This window comes from Zootoca vivipara, chromosome 4 (assembly GCF_963506605.1).
Source record: "Zootoca vivipara chromosome 4, rZooViv1.1, whole genome shotgun sequence".
Classification (NCBI taxonomy): domain Eukaryota; kingdom Metazoa; phylum Chordata; class Lepidosauria; order Squamata; family Lacertidae; genus Zootoca; species Zootoca vivipara.
The window spans coordinates 63,234,862-63,253,050 of NC_083279.1; the positions used below are offsets into that span (position 1 = coordinate 63,234,862).

Here is an 18,189-nt window from a genome sequence, read left to right on the forward strand (position 1 = left end):
TGACCCGGAAACTACAACTAATCCACAATGCAGCAGCTAGACTGGTGACTGAGAGTGGTTGCCGAAAGCATATAACACCAGTCCTGAAAGACCTTCATTGACTCCCAGTACATTTCCGAGCACAATTCAAAGTGTTGGTGCTGACCGTTAAAGCCCTAAACGGCCTCAGCCCAGTATTTTTGAAGGAGCGTCTCCACCCCCATCATTCAGCCCGGACACTGAGGTCCAGTGCTGAGGGCCTTTTGGCAGTTCCCTCATTGTGAGAAGTGAGGTTACAGGGAACCAGGCAGAGGGCCTTCTCGGTAGTGGCACCCACCCTGTGGAACGCCCTCCCATCAGATGTCAAAGAAATAAACAACTACCAGACTTTTAGAAAACATCTGAAGGCAGCCCTGTTTAGGGAAGTTGTTAATGTTTTATCGTGTTTTTAATATTCTGTTGGAAGTCGCCCAGAGTGGCTGGGGAGGTCCGGCCAGATGGGTGGGGTATAAGTAATAAATGAGGAATGCCAGAAAAGTAAATTAATGGAAATACCTGCTTCAGTTATAACGAACAACTAATCACTACTCTGCATATGATCTGATGCAAACTACAGCTACTTGTGAATACTTGAAGCCAAATGAGCTGTGTAGGAGTTGCTTACAGTCCTGAGGAGAAAACAATTTATTATTCAGTGTTTTCAGAATATTGTAGAACCTAACGTAATCTTTTAATTCTAGCACCTTATTACTAGAAAAGCACGCCACTATTTTTTCTTTCTTCTTTCATCTTTGCCTGATACTTTTGACACTTTGCTTCATCAGCAATTGGAGCTAGCAGCATGATGGCCCTTTTGTTTGTGACATGCACCTGTTTTTCAGCATTTCGAAAGGAGCCTGAATATGGCTTATAGTGCAGGAGAGAATTTGGGTTTGTTGTCCTCTCATTCGCTTGAACGTTGCTCCTCTTCTGAGTTTAGTAGTAGACAACTTGGCAAGCACAAGAACCCTAAAGGGGCTACATTTCCCCCGACAGAAGATATGTTGCTTAAACAGTAAAATTGGAACAAGTGTCTTTTCCTAGCTGTTCAAGCTGAAAACCTCTATTCATGAGAAATTGTGGCATCTTGAGGTTTTACATCCCTTAACATGTCTGAAGTATGATCCATGTTATAATCATATTTGTAAATAGTATATTTTCTAACTTAAAAGTGTGGTCTAACCCAGTTAAAAACCAGTTTGCCATCAATTTTAGTGGAGGTGTAGTGCCCTTTTTTTAGAGAGACAAGGCAAGTAGAGGCTAGTGTTGCTACTAGGTTTCAACTCCTTAACCCTCATATTTCATCTCAGTAGAATATTGTTCAATAGAAGTTCTTCATGGCAGATAACCATGTTTGAATAAGTAGAGTGCTTTTATTCCAGTAGGGTTTGGGGAAGATCGTTCAGACTGTAGGAGTTCTATCTTATTTGTTCATGAAGCTTTGTCTCTTGCTAGAGTGCTTTGTGGGTCTGCAGTATCAACATTTCAGTGTGAATAGGGAAACTATAAAAAGTTTTGTCTTAATTTTTTGAAGTAGTTGAGGTGATCATCTGTCTTGTAACTTGCTCTGTATTCACAAAACTCCAAAGGCTTTCCTTTCTGTGTACAGTCAGTTGTTCTGGTGAAGTGAGCAGGTGTTCAGTCATCAACGGATGAACCTTGAAGTCTGTCAAGTCTCATTCAGAGTTTTACTTTATTCTTATATCTACCAAGCCTTTTAAAACCACATTTTTCTATTTGTGTGTGATGGGTAGAAGTTGCATCCCCCCTTATTAAAACTGTTTCCTAGTTAAAATCTAGGAGATGCCTCAGTGAAAGGGCAATTTTCCTATGGTGCTCAATTTAGATGCCCTTTTCTGTGAAAGGCAATCAAGATCTAACAAAGGACTCCCACTTGTGAAACCTAGCTCCCCAACCCTTAGACCTTCTTCTCAAGATCTCCTTTGGCTCTATATAACTCCACAGAATGCAGCTACTGAGCCCTTTTCTACCTTGTTTCTGCACTTTTAAAAAACTGGAATTTCATTTTGTATTAAGTTGTACAGTCTCCTTACTTTCCTTCCCTATGTTCTCAAATGCAGCTGCTGCACAGGCAGTTGGCTACCTTCTGGAAAGCACCACTAAGAGGGCACCACACTATGATGCTGCTAGATTGGAGGGGTGGGGCAAAAGGGTGTAAACACCTATAAAATAGGTGTATAATTTTGGGCAAGGGATTGTTCTACAAGGTCTCTGTAAAGTTAAAGCAGGAACTAGTGGTAACATACTTGTTTTGACTTGCTTCTAAGTTGGATACACATCACATTGGATATTTACATGTTTTCTATTGTACTCTTGTGAATATTTTAATACACTTTTTCCATTAGTGGTCTGTTGTGTGTTTCATAATTTGTCAAGCATGAGATATTGAATTGCCTTTGCCTTTCACATACTTCTGCTACAAAACCAAGATTTAACTTTGACTTTAAATGCTCAATATACCACTGTGCATAGTGCTCAGTATAGGAGAATATGCTTCAGGAGTAGCCCCTGACTACTCTCATGCTCTTCCATTAACCTAGCCTTTACTAGTGATGAGCAAACTAACCCCATCCAAATTCACAATTCGCTTGCTAACTTACAAAACCAACATTATAAATTTGGTCAAAAATATAGCATGGCCTGTGTATTTTTTAAAAGAACCTTTTAAAAATTGGAGTTAAAGGCTAGTTTTGTGTACACCCCCTAGAAACAAAGCTACATAGTCATGTACCACCATTTCCAGGATGCTTTTCAGCCCCATATATTAAAGCACATGATAGGAGCCACACTTCCTAGCCTCACAGAAAAGCTTTTACATTTGAGGAAGTTTTTACAAATCAGCTTCTCTCAACCATGGGTCCCACAACTCTCATAATCCCTGAACGCTGGTCCTGCTAGTGTGGGATGGAGTTGAACTCAAAGGTTGAGAAAGACATTGCTGGACTGCAACTCTTATCCTTAACTATGTTGGCTGGGGCTGATGGCAACTGGGATCCAACATCTGGAGCCCACTGCATTGCTTACCCTAATTTAGCTGAACAGGCCTGGTCACTTATCGATACCTTTTAACTTTTGAAGGACTAGAGTACAGTGGAACCTCGGTTTATGAATTTTCGGTTTATGAACGCCGTGGACCCATCTGGAACAGATTAATTCATTTTCCATTACTTTCAATGGGAAAGTTCGCTTCAGTTTATGAACGCTTCAGTTTATGAACAGACTTCCGGAACCAATTACACCCATGCTTCAGTTTATGAACGCTTCAGTTTAAGTACTCCGCGGACCCATCTGGAACGGATTAATCCACTTTCCTTTACTTTCAATGGGAAAGTTCGCTTCAGTTTATGAACGCTTCAGTTTAAGTACTCCACAAACTGTCTGGAACGGATTAATCCACTTTCCTTTACTTTCAATGGGAAAGTTCGCTTCAGTTTATGAACGCTTCAGTTTAAGTACTCCACAAACTGTCTGGAACAGATTAATCCACTTTCCATTACTTTCAATGGGAAAGTTCGCTTCAGTTTATGAACGCTTCAGTTTATGAACAGACTTCTGGAACCAATTGTGTTCATAAACCGAGGTACCACTGTACCACAAGTTGTCTTCAACCTTTTTAGGACTGCAACCCACAGCGAGTCCAAACTGGTTTGGGATCCACAACTTTTTATCTGATGTGTAGGTAGGTGTGGTGCTGCTGTGACATACCTTAGATTACTGTGACCCAGCAGTGGGCATTTAATAATGGTTAGGTCCCACCCCCACCCCCGCAGTACAGAACTTAGTATTGCTCAGCACTGATTATACTTCAGAAAACTGGCCACTGCTCCAACAGTTCTGCCATCTGAAGATACTGATTTTAATCTAAAATGTTTACCTTCTGTATTTCAGGTGGAGGGATCACACAAAGCATATTATGAATTTAAGTATTTTTCCATCCTCAACATCTTAGTCATGACTTAACTGTGGCATGAAAAATGTAAATCAAGTTGGTCCAGTAGCACCTTCATGCACAAGGTAGTTCCTCTTGCCAAAAAGATATGTGTGTGCCCAATTATCACCAAACCCACCCCCAACAGCTGCAATTCCATACACTGCATCAAATGCTACCGAGAGGGCTGGTTCCCTTATCCTCAAAAGCAGCTTTGGAACAAGGGGTATTCTGCAACCAGAACCACTGTTCACAGCCCTTAAGATCATGAGAAACCTACTGAAGTTATGTAGCTTAAGGTTTTATTGTCTAGTAGAAGGTTTTATTTCCATGTAAAGAGACTGCTTTCTAAACTTGTAGAAAAAAACATGCTCTACCAACTTTAGTAAAAATTCACACAGGGCAAAATGAACAAGATTAAATCTAGGTCCCTTGGGAAGTTGCTTTGCAGATGAGATCTGAGGAGCTGAGCTTGAATTTCTACTTCTCCAGTTCTTTGGCTTTTAGGTCTTGGTTATACCTGTCAGGAAAAAAAATAGCCAATTATGGTTACAATTCAAGGTTTAGGTTACATATTTTAGCTTTCCCAGACACTATGTCGGTGCATGTGCTCCCAAGGAGGAGTCGCTCTTTGCCAAGGTTAAGATATCATAAACAGTACCACTATTGACTGGGGGTGTGTGTGTGACAGAAGCAGCTTTTCCCTCCTCGGGAATGTTTTCTGATCACTCTTGACTTTTTGGGGGGAGGGGGGTGTATTTCAAGGAAGGGTTTGCTCTGTTTACAATCAGACAAAGTGATGGAGCACTTACTGTTACAAGGTAGGATATCTGCTTTTGAAACTCTGCCTCTTTTACAACTTCACAGATATTTGTAAGACACCTTTTAAGATATAGATGCAAAAAAATGCTCCTGCTTAACTATCTTAGTGTCACCTAGAAGCTGGAGGAACAATCACTGTGTGCCAGGAGCAGCCAGGGGCACTTACCTGGCCACCCTGCATTGGCTACCCTGTGGTTTGTGGGAAAGGTAGAGAGCATAAGGAAGGCAATTGGCATTCACACTATTCCAACCTCCCCATCGCTATACCCTTTTCCCCTCCCAGTAATCTTCAGTGATGCTGGTGCCAGGAGGCCAAGTAAGCATTGTTGCCCATCCTCACCAAATGTTTTTGCTGTGTACACAAACTAGCCTTTCTAGAATGCTAAACCCTTAAGAATGGAAAATAAACTTAGGTAGCTTTATTCTAAAATGCTACTAGGAAGCTTTAGATTAGGCCATATTTAAACTAGCTACAAATGATGCTTATTCTTTATACCTAACACTGTTTGATAAAGTAGCTATAGGATGGCTTCTGCCTTTACAACTGTTGCAGTTCCTATACTCGAGGCAGAATATTGACTAGCACAATACCTGATGCAAATGGACTGCTATACCCAATTGTGATCTATTTTACCAGGATATTAAGTATAACCACTGGTGGTTTGGATCAGTGAGGTATAATGCTTAAGAAGTTGCTACATCCACTCTACAACTATGTTTTGGCAGGAAGGCTAAAACAACATTTGCATGACTTCAAAACAGTTTCTCAAACTGTAGAGGCTTAGGAGGGGAGTCAGAGGGCTATCATGTTATATCTTACCGAAGCAGTCACGAATAAGGATCTGGTGGTGTGGGATATGCCACAATTCCGAAAAGGAGGAGAGGGTTGCCAGCTCCCAAATTCATATAGGATAGTTACTGCAGATGCTGAAATGGAGCAGGATGCAGGTGGAAGAAGAATAGTGCAGAAGGATTTAAGAGCCTGGCAGGGATAGGCGGGGAGATTTCCGCTGCACAAGCCAAATAAAGCTTGAATGTTGATAAATATAATGGTTTAGACTGGGGACTGAGAAGTCTCACAAGGAAAGGTGTGGGAACAACCCTCTTGGTTGCCATGCCTTGAGTAGCATGGCAGCAAATGAAGTTTCTCCGTCACCACTCCCCATGACAGAACATTGGATGTTTCATGTACTGTTAAAGCAAATGAGTCATGCCAGGAAAAAGGTTGAGAAGCCCTAAAGTGAAGAAAGCGGCTCAGCCAGTCTGAAGAACAGATCCTAGAACAGGCTACAACTTAAAGTCTTCTGACCTCCTTGCCATACCTACCTCCATATACGGTATAGCTGAGAGCCTCCAGCACAGCCAACAAAGAAGTTAACTGTAAAGAGACCCCAGTTTTTAGGAATAATAACTAGAGAATATCTCGACCAGATAAGACCTGTTGGATCATAAAGAAAGCAAAGGTTTAATATCAAATAGATTTATTAAGTACCAAAGGTCAACAATGATTGTTAGTATCAGATGTTCAGATTCGGAGAAAAGTTTCATCTAAACATGATAGAAAACTTCATGCTTATGCCATTCAAGTTGAGTGTTCTCAGTTATTTATGAGCCAACCTGATTATCCCCCCCCCCTCAATACTTATAGAATGGAAGATGGCAGCACTAAGAACTGGCATCCCAATCCATAATGTGTTACATGGAAGCAGTAACTGGTTCTTTCCTCCACAACTTCTATTATCAGCTGATGATTTTTTAACATTTAATTAAAAGATAGTTAACAGCGAAGTGAGAATAAACATACCTGTGGCCGTTAGCACAGCAGATTGTGATGTGCTGAGTTTATCTGCTGGTCTGGTCATATCAGCCATTCCAGCGCATACCAAGCCCTATAAAAGGAAGTAGCAGCCAGCTTTAGTGCAGTATTATAGCAGCGTGTCTTCATTAATTAGAACCTAGTCACTGGGAGTTATGGGGTGTTAGGGGAGGGGTAGCACCTCTGGTGAGGAAGACATTGTGCTCATTCTGGGTAGTTTGTTCATCTTTGGTCCCCACCCTGCACTCAACTCTCACTTGTGGCTCCTAGAAGCTGTCAGCATGCAACAGTAGCTACACCCTTGGAATGGCTTCAAATGGCTGGCTAAACCAGGTGAAGGTAGCCAATGAGTCTCAAACCCTCAGTGTGTTAGAAACTTCCCCTGCATGCAAAGACAGGCTCCGATAGATTGAACGAATGAGACCAATAGTGGGTCCAACGGTCAAGAAGGTGGATTTTGCATGTACTAAAGCGGGAAGTGAGAGGGCAGATGGGGCTTGTCAGTCTGGGAAGGTAGCCCATCTAGGAGAAGGAAAACTCTGATCCCATACCTCTGCTGCTTTGTGGGATATCTTTGTGAGAAGAAAATGTTAAGCAGTAAACCCTACACAAATTCAGAGTGGTGTCCCTAAGATGGGTTGGTTGGATGGCACCTTGTATACCTCCTTCCGGCAATTCCTACAGCCAAGCTGGTACCAAACATATTGCTCTGCTTTCCTTTGGACAACATCAGCAAAGCCAAGAGGGAGGTCGTTGCCTGGGCAGCCCAGGACCTCCATACACACTGCCCAGGCTTATGCTCTAGGGAAGTCAGCTGGGTGCTGCTAACACAGCGGTTTAACTTCACCCTCAGAGGCGCACTCCAGTGTCTCTTGAGACAGACAGATTCCAACAACAACCGTTCCTATAGTTCATGCACTTCACAATTTAAGAGTAACTCCCATGTTTAGGGGGCATGTTACATGGGAGGAAAAGTTGGTGGAGACAAATAATAAATTTTAGCTGGTTTGGACAGCCAGCTGAATCTTGTGATTCTTAATCCTGCTGAGTGGATTAGGTAGGTGAGGTGCAAATAGTGGCTTGTACTACTGCAACTGAAAGAGCAAGAGTTCTTGCTGCTTTCAGAAAGCCTCCAATGTGCTACTTCAGGGATAAGGTTTTGCCTTTTTCCTGTGCTACACAGGTCAAAATATGATTGCCACTGCTGAGTGGTATTGTTGTTGTTTAGTCGTGTCTGACTCTTTGTGACCCCATGGACCATAGCACGCCAGGCACTCCGTATTACTAGGCTACAAAAACTTTATAATTGATGAAGAAGCGTTGCCCATTGTCCCAGACATTCCATACTTGTACAGATGAAACAAAGCAGCTTTGCCTGTTTTAACTGAAAAAGTGCAAAGAGATTCGTCTCTACAGGAAAAAGATGGCAATTATACAAGGCTGGTCCCAGAGGAACTTGACACCCAGCTAAGAGTTGTTTGAGTTAATTAACATATTGGGCAGGAAATATTTTCTAAAAGCTTTGGGACTTGCTAGACAAGACAATACAGATGTCTTGTCACTTAAAGCATCAGAAAATACTTGGGAATTAAAAAGGAGAGGGTGTTGCAGAATAAAGGGGCTTCAGCTGAAAAGACCCTGCACCTCATCCTCACTCACCACGCCTCAAAATGTTAGGACACTGAGCAGGAGAAAGAGCAACACAGGAAAGTTGATGTGGAAGCAAATGGCCATTGAAATATCAAGGCCTAGGTATTTTAAGGGCTCTGTGCATCAAAACCAAATATAATATTTAAGAACTGGAAAGTTGTGTTTCCCAATTCCAATAAGCAGTCTTGCTGTATTTATATTAAATGTATGTCCTACTGATATTAGTGGCTGCCAACTAGTGGCTATATAAAGTCACCAATGCCATGGTTGTAGGTGTAGGTGCAACAAAATAGCACTATGCTAGTTCAGAGAGAAGGCATGCAGTGTTAGTACCTAGTTTAGTAGAAATTTCTGCTAAACTGTCAGATGGCATTTCAACATAATTAAGGTGGGACTTATTTCTACATCTTTCTTCCAACATATCCAAATGCTTCTCATGGACCAGCAGAATTCAGGCAAGAAGAAAGAGTTGTCTGTCTATATATACAAACAACATAATATAATTATTTTTAGTCAGGTTCAGTTAAAACACATGCACCACAATTTAATTTATGGGGGGGGGGGGAGTCTTGTGGCACCTTAAATACTGACCAATTTATTATGACATAGGCTTTTGTAGACTACAGTGCACTCTTTTCAAATGTATGAAGTGTTATCTTGAGCTACATGGGTGGGGGAGAAGTATAAAACAGGTCAGAAGCAAATGAAATGCAGTACAATAGTGATAATTACTAGCAGTGGCCAGTCACAACAAAAAAATGTCAATAGTACAAACCTCTTCACAACTTACCCATTTCATAATAGGGGCCCAGAAAAACACTGTTTTAGGACCTGAAAGAGAAATATTTCATTAGCTACGTGATTCTGCTGTGTGACAATTTTCACAAAACCACTGAATTGTGTGAATTATTAAAACAGCAAGTAGCCTTGATGCACATGCACCATCAGAATGGTTATGTTTTACACTACAGCACAGGGGAGAATTGATAAAAGCTCTTCTGCTGAGGTGCAATCAAATATCTGAAAACAGGAAATGGGAGTCATGACACAAATGACAGTTTTACCAAAGTGGTGGGAGAAAATGCAGATGACACTCACCCCTATGCTAATTGGAAAAGGAGAAAAGCAGCAGTGGGTTTTATGTACTTTTAATCCACAACCATTATGATACAACAGCTTTTCTGGAGCTCATTCTATATACTAAACATAACAAATTGATAGTCAGGAATGCTCTATAGAAGTTGTTCTAGAATTGTTCTAGAGCAACTCGGAGAAACATTGCGAAGTCACCGGTATGTAGGTAAATGAAGATGCTACTTTATTCAGGTTGGTTTTTTTTAAAAAAAATTATTCCTAAATATACTTAAATTTGTTGCAATCTGTGTATTTCTTGCAAGACAGCAGCCCACTTATTCTTGATACATTTGAGGAATTCTAAAGAGCTTTCTATTCAGAGGACCTACACAAAGAACAAATGGAAAGCACCAAGTCATGTGGTACTGCTGCCAACACCAACTTTCTATTGCATAGCAACAGTCACGAAAAGCAGAGATGGCTACTTTTCAGAACTTTTCATGTCCTTTAGTAACACTGACAAACTATTATGAAAGACAGAAAAAGTACTGAAACAAGTATAGATAATTAGGGTGTTTCACAAACCAGATGTGATGCGATTTTCCTCAGCTACTGCAGCTTGTATTCTAGGTAAAATGTCACTTATCAAATTAGGCCATCAAACTGACCTGCAGAATGGACATGACGCAGATTTGGAAAATATGCCTGAATGCCAACAGCAGTTCAAACTTGGACACTCAGTTCAACAGGTATGAAACTAAGCCACATCTTTAGTCAAATCTTTCCTTTAAAAATGAGCCAACATTTGTCAGAAGCTCTTGAAGAAATGCTTTTTGGAATAAACCTTTTTCCTACATGTGGACAGTAAACTATTATTCCATTAATCCCCTTTTCCAGAAAGTGAAGATTACATTGTGAGGAAAGACATCTGCAACAGCTGACAATGATTTAGTGTATTTCTTTCATTGCTTGACCTTACTTCAGAGCCTTAATATATGAACTACTCATAAGGTATGTTTCACAGACATGTCAGTAATCCTCAGCACTATTGAGTAAGTTAGAGCAGCACTGTAATTTGCTACCTACAGAATCTAGAGCAAATGCTGAATCAGATAGTCCTCAATCTAAAGTCAGGGACTATACCAAAGTCATGACATGCAAAACTAATTTTAAATTTGCATAAATGTGAAGTAGAGTCCCAACTTCAATTTTAAAGTACAATATGACAAGTTTTGCACTACTATAATTCAGTATTTGTATTCACACTTTCCAGACAGACAGTGGTTTATTTCTTCTGCAAACTTCTTTCACAAGAAATAAATGTTTCTGCCATCAGGCCTTTGATATCAGTTGGATCACTTTTCATGCTCCTTGGTATTTTTCATTTGTGTAACAGGCATAATACTTTGCTGAATCAAAGTCTCCCAATAAAAGCTGAGACTATAAAGTAGCATAATGCAGGAACATGTTATGTTCTGCACTGAGAATTTACACCCACAATTAAGTAATGCACGTTACTGAAGTATAGATAAGATCAGCTTTTGCAACTACTGTACCAGAAAATCTTATGACACGCGGTTCCTCTATCCAAACACCAGAAACTGGCTTGCACTAAAGAGTGGCAAACGAAGAAATAATCTTGTTAATTGATTTTTGTCTTTTTATAAAGCACATCTACAAATGACCTCTAAAGGTTTCACACTGGAGAGATAGTGAAGCCAAAGAAGCCAGTTGCAGATAAAAAAGGAAAGATAAAGAGCTGCATGTTTAAAAATGGATTATAAGTACCGATAAGAGAATACCAGTACTTTCCCCAGTAAGTAAATCAAAGGGTGATTATGGTTAAATTCAGTCTAGAGGAAGTCAACAACAGAGCAGGAATTTGTAATCAAGTCTACCAGTTCCCTAATTTTTAGACTATTTTGTTATCCAGTTATGTTGTTGTATGGTTACTGACAGCCACCAAGAATCACAATGTTTTAGGAAGTTTTGAGAAAGAAAAACCTAATAGCAGTTTCCACTGAAAACTTATTATTTCAAAAGCCCCTTGAATGAACCGAAGAATCTCCTGACAGTATGATAAATGAGAGATGGGGTATGGGGGGATTACTTCCTAGAATTCACTGCTTTTCTTTCAATGTACATGGGAGTAGTCGGCTACCTTTCTAGGACCTAATGTATAATTTCTGCTGTTAGGCAAGCATTAAGGCCACCTCTGGATTTTAGTGGGCCCTAGGCATCAGAACTGCAGGGAATCCTTTCTGAACATGCAAGTTTTTGAGGAGCTGGTGCATCCCGACTAAGCAGCATCCCTTCACAAGAAAATAATATTTTAAAGGAGCAAACAGTTGCAAGATTGACCCATGCCATGTAGGAAAGCCCCAACTTAATCCTCTGACCTGCTTCAATGAAGGACAGGCATCTTGAATTTTAAATAGCACAGAAAGAGGACTTTCAGCAGGTGCAGCTTCTCTTACCCCTACATGACAATTTCTCTTTGCTTCTGGTCACCATAATAAATCTCTCTCACTATCCCTAGTGAAAGGCAGAGTTTGTTTTCCCAGAAGCATCTGTGTCAAAGAGGACAAACAGAACTTTGACTTCTATGCAGCCTTTGCTAACAATGACAATAACAATTAACCAGCAGGAAGTAGCAGCATGGAAGGATTGGTCTCAGGCTGCGCAAAGCAGGCAAAAAAATTGCAACTCATACTTCCACAAAACCACCCCCCCCCCCATCACCATGGAAGAAATGCTACCACCTTGTAGGAGTTCTCAAGGACAGAGACTAAACTATCTACAGTACTTTGCCATGTCTCCAAGTACTAACCAACTCTGACCTGGGGCTTTTAAATTTTATTTCTGCCCCACTCTTTTGCCAAAGAATTCTGCCCCCACCCTGGCCTTTTCCTACTCTGCATAATCCTGTGAGGTAAGCCAGTATGAGAGATGGCAATTGGTTCAAGGCCAACGCCCATGGGGAGATGAACACCAGTCCCTGGTCTGGAGCTAGCAGAATGACCAGATACAACACAAGTGCACATTTTTCACTACCAGGGTGGCCTCTCCGCGTTTATAAGCGGGGAAATGAGGCACTGGAGGGTGGGAGGAGGCTCTGTTTTATTTCCACGCATATATTATTTGTTTTCACAAATACCGTAAGTGTGCTCTCTCTAGACACACGCACACACTTTCACATACACCATTTCAGGAGTTATCCCCAGCTAGCGAGCAAGGAAACGACCCTGCCCATCTCCTCATTGCCTCAAATACCTGCCGGGTGGTTGTACAAGGGACGCAGCCGGGGCGGCAACATGACCTCGATTCGGTCCAGGAACCGGTGGTAAGAGGCTCGAAACCCCGCGGCGGCGGCCGCCATTCTGTGTGCGGCTGACAGCGGCTTATGCAATGAAGCCCCCGCTCGACCTGTCGTCCTCCTCCTCACACCGTCTGAGCAGAGGAGAGGGGAAAACAAAAAAAAACCCCACAACCTCTCCTCACGAACAGAAGCAGGTGGTGGGACGAGCCGCTGTTCCTGATTCTGATTTGTTCGCGGACGGAGCAAGAGGTTGGGCTTAAATAGCTGGCTTTCGCGTTATTGGCTAGCTATGCCATTACCGGCTTTGCCACCCGACGTTGATGACATTCTTGCGGTCAATTGGCGTCCTCTTTTTATGACGGTATGAGCGGCGGACGATGATTGATGACGACTCAAACAATGATTACGGGGACCTGGCTCCCAAAACAAACATGTCCGCCTTCAATGTTCCTTTGTCCTCACCTAGTATGGGTTTTGTTTTTAAAAGGCTCGTTAAGGGTGGTGGTTGTTGCTCTTTTAACTCCCCTGCTTAGATATCTTTGAGAAGCCAGTGTACGGAAAGCGTAAGAAAAGACACAAACGGGCGATAAGGCGGCTTCCCCCCGGTGTCCAGACCTACTGAGGGATGACCGCTAAACAGCGACACGAACGTCTCCATGGCCATTTTTGTGACCGTGAGCGGCGGTAGGACGAGGGGCCGGGTGAATTCTCGCGATATCCTTTGCGAGCGGATCCCTGGATGTGGGAGGAGCAGAGTAGCAGCGAGGGGCGGAGCTTAGGCTGCCGTTCCTGGCGCCCAACAGGGGTGATATTGTTGTTGAGCGGCGGCGGTGTGGTAGTGGTGGTGGTTACGCGCGCGTAAAGCGCGCACGCGGGTCTCCATGGTGAAGGCGGGGGAGGGGGCAGCCTCAGCAAGTGGCAGCGACTGATGTCTCTGGCGGCGGCGGCGGCGGCGGCGGCGAGTCGGATCCCCCTGGTCAGCGCGCGGTGCCATGTCCCGGGGCTGCTGTACCCACCTCCTGTGGGATGTGAGGCAGCGGAGTTTGGGGCTGGAGGAGCCCGGCCTGTTGCGGAGGCGATACCTAGGTGAGGAAGGAGAAGGGCGAGAGGGCGGGGTCTGAGGCGCTGGGGGGAAACTGAGGTGGTCGTGGGTCGCGGCGCTCCGGCTGAGGGGAAGGGCGGGCCGGGCGGGGTTGTGCGCTGTGGTGAGGTAGCTTCGCTGACCCCCAGCCCCCTCCTCGGGTCACCGCTCGGGGCGGGGTGGGGAGAAGAGGCGGCCCTTCAGCTATGGTGGTCGGCTCAATAGCTGACCCCATTCCGTCCTTCTTCCTTCTCTTGTATGTACACCAAGTTTCCACGACGGTTTCGTGAGGGGGTGGGAATGAGCGTCGGGTCCTTTTTGGAAAAGCAAAACCAAACTGCGACGGCACGAAACGTTCAGAAGTATTTCTAGTGTGCTTGTCTCTCTTCACGTATAATCCCCCCCCCCCGGTTTGCACTACGCTCGGAGTGGCGTTCACTCCGTTTCTGCAACTTCCCTTTCATCTTTGGATGCTCAGTAGGAACTCGATAGTTAGTACTTATTCTATTGATATATAAATTTACACACACACTTGCACCCCTGGCCCGTGCAAGAATTCGCAAAGGAAAATCAGAACGGCTTAGTGTCTCTGCCTGCCATTGCCATGAGCTAAACAGGCTGTGGATGTATTTAACTGTTGAAGGCATTTTTAAGTGTCATAAAACCATACCTCCCATAGATCCCCCCAACTCCCTACAAAGTTTGGCTGTTTTTGCTTGCGTTAACAAATCTGCATACATAAATAACTATCATGCATGGATTCTGGGTATAGTTTGTCATGGGCAGTGATAGCTAGTTCAACATTTAACACTTTTTCTATTAGAAAAATACTAATTTCACTGCATTTTCTGAAAGTGTTACAATATTGTTACAAAAATTAGATTTTTTCTTATTTTAATTCGATTTTTGATATACAGTACAAACATAAATATTCTTTGGACTCAGGGACATCTTGCGGTACTTTTTTATACAATTTGGAAAGTCTTCAGTCTGTTCTTTAAGATGCTGCTGAATATATTATTTTAAAAAAGTAGATGAAAATTTATATGATGACATATTTGATAGTTTAAAAGCAAATGCACCAATACAAGGGATATTTGTTCTCACGTCTTTCACTGATCTGCTTTGATATAGTAGAAAGTAGATAGAAAGTTTGATATAGTAGGAAGCAGATCAATGAAAGACATGAGAACAAATATCCCTTGTAGATTGGTGCATTTGCTTTTAAACTATCAAATATATGTCATCATATAAATTTTCATCTACTTTTTAAAGTAACTTGTGTTTGATATAGATGGAAGTGAGGCATTCATCAGTGTTATGCACCAGAGCACAACTAGATCTGGACTTGTGCCACAAACTTTTCCCCACATGTTTTATTACCTCCCTTACTCTGGGAATTGGCTTCATAGTCAAATTTAAGATTGTTTAAAGGAGTTATCAAGTACCTTTCCCCACTCTGTTCTTTATCTACGGTCTGATTGACCTCATTGTCATTAGGTATAGAATCGCAGATCTAATTGGCTAGAGTTATCTTATGATGAAAACTTACTGTATGTGCTATAACTAAGTGTAAGTGAGTGATAACCAAGTGTTAAGTGTAGGAATGAATTGGGGAGGCTAATGCTTAAAGAAGTATTTTTTTATTGCAGAAATATTGACTATGTATTCCAATTATTATTTAATTGGAGGAAGGGGTCTTCATAGATTTTACTGCGTACACCACCACCAAAAACAGCTCACTTGAATATTTTTTACACCTCTGTTTTTGCTTTCTTCTTCTTTTCTGTATTACAGCAAGGGCAGGAGGAGAGTGATGATAATGTTTCTTTTTTCTTTTTAAGTGATCTTTTGGAGAGGGTCATGGCATGTTACCTTGTTTTACTGTTTGAAAGTTTAGTTTAATTTAGAAATGAGTGCTTAAGATGAGATAACTCCTTTGTGTATTTTGATCCAATATAACTTTTAGATGTGTATGGCATAAAGTTTCAATGTATTCTTTGTTATCTTTTATTTACACTTTCATGGTTTTCATTATAGTAATAAATCGTACAGCTGAGCACCATTTTCTATTGATTTGCATTACATGGTTGCTTATACAGTCATTTAATGTTATCTTGTTGCAGGTTTAGAGTCAAAATATGTTAAAATGCTATACTTGTATATCTTGAAACATACCTAAAGAGAAACACATATTTAACCAAGTTAATTCAGTAACAGTTTTGGAATTCCTCAGTCATTGTGACTGAGAAATCTGTTAAAATGTACTTTATATTGACTTGTTAACATTTTGAAGGAATTGACCTTTCCCCCAGAGAACATCAAATCCTAGAGACAAGTAGAATTATATAAGTTTCATAGGCCACTCTTTACTGAAGTAATCAACTAAAGTGTTTGAGAATCTGTAAAGAAAGTAGCTAAATCTATAAGCTTTATTGTCCTCTATTTTGTTCTTAAAGTGGCGAGTGGACTCATTCACCTATGGTGTCCCCAACCATGTAGATGAAGGAAACAAAATTTGCTATTGGATAAATGAACTGAAATAAACACAGTTTTGAAAAATATGTTTGTCGCAGCCTTTGTCAAATATATTGTTTCTAATTGTAGGTATGTGTTTGCGATATAAAATAATAATTGTAGGTAATGTTTGGCTATTTATATTGTGTTCAAAGTAACTGATTTTGAATTAAAATAGCCACTTCTAAAGGTAAAGGGACCCCTGACTGTTAAGCCCAGTCGCGGACGACTCTGGGGTTGTGGCGCTCATCTCGCTTTACTGACCAAGGGAGCTGGCGTTTGTCTGCAGACAGCTTCTGGGTCATGTGGCCAGCATGACTAAGCTGCTTCTGGCGAACCAGAGCAGCGCACCGAAGCACCGCATACCTTCCCACCGGAGCAGTACCTATTTATCTACTTGCACTTTTTGGGGTGCATTCAAACTGCTAGGTTGGCAGGAGCAGGGACCGAACAACAGGAGCTCACCCCATCACGGGGATTTGAATCTCTAGCCTGAGTTAAATCAGCAACCAATTCTCTAGTCTGAAATTACCTATTTTATTCTTGTTGTACTTATCTTCTAACAAACCTCCATTTGTAGTAGTATGGGTATTCATAGTTTTTTTTAATTTGCCACACTTTTGCTGAGTAATGAGAAAGTATGAAGCAGCTTTCTAAACTCAATCTCTGTGGGAGGAAGGAGCAGTGACATATTAAAGCAGCTTGAGAGTACTCTAGGATCCAACTTTGTCACTGATGCCCATGTGGCTCAAAGTGCTTTCTACCAGCTGAGGCTTATTGTAGGTAGAAGTGCAGTAGAAAGTTATCAATATTCTGGTATAATCCAGATTAGACTGCAGCAATGTGTTTTTTCTAGGACTGCATTTGAATACTGTTAAGTAATGAGCTAGTTCAAAATACAGCTGCCGATTTCTGATAGGGACCAGCCAGTTGGACCATATCTCACTATTTCTTATATATCTTTATTGATTATTGGTTACACAGCTTTGGACAAGGGCATTTGGAGGTATGCCTGCTGCACAGCTAGTAGGCCCATGCATCTAGATCATTGTGGGATGTGCACCTCTCTGTGTTCCCATCTTCTGAGGTGAGGGGGTGACAAGTGGGGAGAGTAGGCTGTTTCACTTGTGATGTCCTGCCTTTGGAATTCTCTTCTCAGCAAGATTTGCCTGGTGCCTTCTTTGATACCTTTTTTTGCTGCCACAATACATTTTCTGGACTTTCAGTTACTTTTCTTTTGGTTTCAACTCTTTGCCTATGATTTTTATTGTTGCTGCTTTTAGTGTTTTACCATTGAGTTGTTTACAACCTTTTTGGTGTTTTAAATATTTAAATATTTTGTACTGGCTTTGTTGTATGAGCATATTTATATTGAAGGGCAGCATATAAAATTACAAGAAGAAAGTTTTGTCATACCAGTTTACAGACAAATTAAGCAGGTGTGGAAAAAGGCAGCAACAGTCCTAAAGCAACATCAGTGTCGTTGACTCAACTCTGGAATTCCCTTCCACTAGAAATCAGACAGGCACTGTCCCTATTAAGTTTCAGACAACAGCTTGAAACAGTTTCATTTCAGGCCTTTGCTTCATGGTTCTAATGCTCTATATACTGATGTTTTAATTTACGGTATGTTTTAAGTTTTGTGCGTTGTACATTTTTTTTATTTGTAAGTCTCTGAGATGTGGTGAAAAGCAGTGCATAATTTTTTTAAGAAAGAAACCATCACCACCTGTTGTATGAAGTCTGCTTCTGACAGTCTGTTCCAAAAATGTAAAATAGCATTCTCATTATTTGGCCACATTGTCCTGTTCGCAATCCTGATGGGCTGATATGCTCACACTGTCATGAAGGTGGTTGCTTCAGAGAGATATTTTTTGCATTAAACAGCAAATCTATAGCAATATCTATACATTGCAATTGCTTGTGTGTTAATTACTGGAGCT

At 41.5% G+C, this 18,189-nt stretch overlaps 2 protein-coding genes across 4 annotated transcripts in view; one reads left to right on the forward strand and one right to left on the reverse strand.

Moving 5' to 3' along the window:
* Positions 1-4,252: 4,252 nt before the first annotated feature.
* MPC2 (mitochondrial pyruvate carrier 2) lies at positions 4,253-12,992 on the reverse strand. Its single transcript, XM_035114419.2, has 5 exons — positions 12,603-12,992; positions 9,046-9,086; positions 6,594-6,678; positions 6,116-6,227; positions 4,253-4,487 (listed from the first exon to the last, which is right to left on the reverse strand). Exons 1-5 carry the CDS (start codon positions 12,706-12,708, stop codon positions 4,448-4,450), a joined length of 384 nt encoding a protein of 127 aa, XP_034970310.1. The 5' UTR covers positions 12,709-12,992; the 3' UTR covers positions 4,253-4,447.
* A 509-nt stretch (positions 12,993-13,501) lies between these two features.
* DCAF6 (DDB1 and CUL4 associated factor 6) overlaps positions 13,502-18,189 on the forward strand; it is a 51,761-nt gene continuing 47,073 nt past the window's right edge. Inside the window, exon 1 of one of the 3 annotated variants that reach the window (XM_035114416.2) lies at positions 13,502-13,734. In XM_035114416.2, the coding sequence (XP_034970307.1) occupies positions 13,641-13,734 (94 nt within the window). In that variant the 5' untranslated portion in view covers positions 13,502-13,640. The remainder of the gene's footprint in view (positions 13,735-18,189) is intronic. The other 2 variants (XM_035114415.2, XM_035114417.2) reach the window with 2 other exon arrangements.

What these genes read in the sequence shown, in the direction of transcription:
- MPC2 (XM_035114419.2), bottom strand. Translation starts at nt 12,708, where the DNA reads ATGGCGGCCGCCGCCGCGGGGTTTCGAGCCTCTTACCACCGGTTCCTG. An exon ending in GGGCCCCTATTATGAAATGG is followed by an intron (nt 6,679 to 9,045) that starts GTAAGTTGTGAA and finishes TTCCTTTTATAG; the next exon opens with GGCTTGGTATGCGCTGGAAT. An exon ending in TGCTGTGCTAACGGCCACAG is followed by an intron (nt 6,228 to 6,593) that starts GTATGTTTATTC and finishes ATGATCCAACAG; the next exon opens with GTCTTATCTGGTCGAGATAT.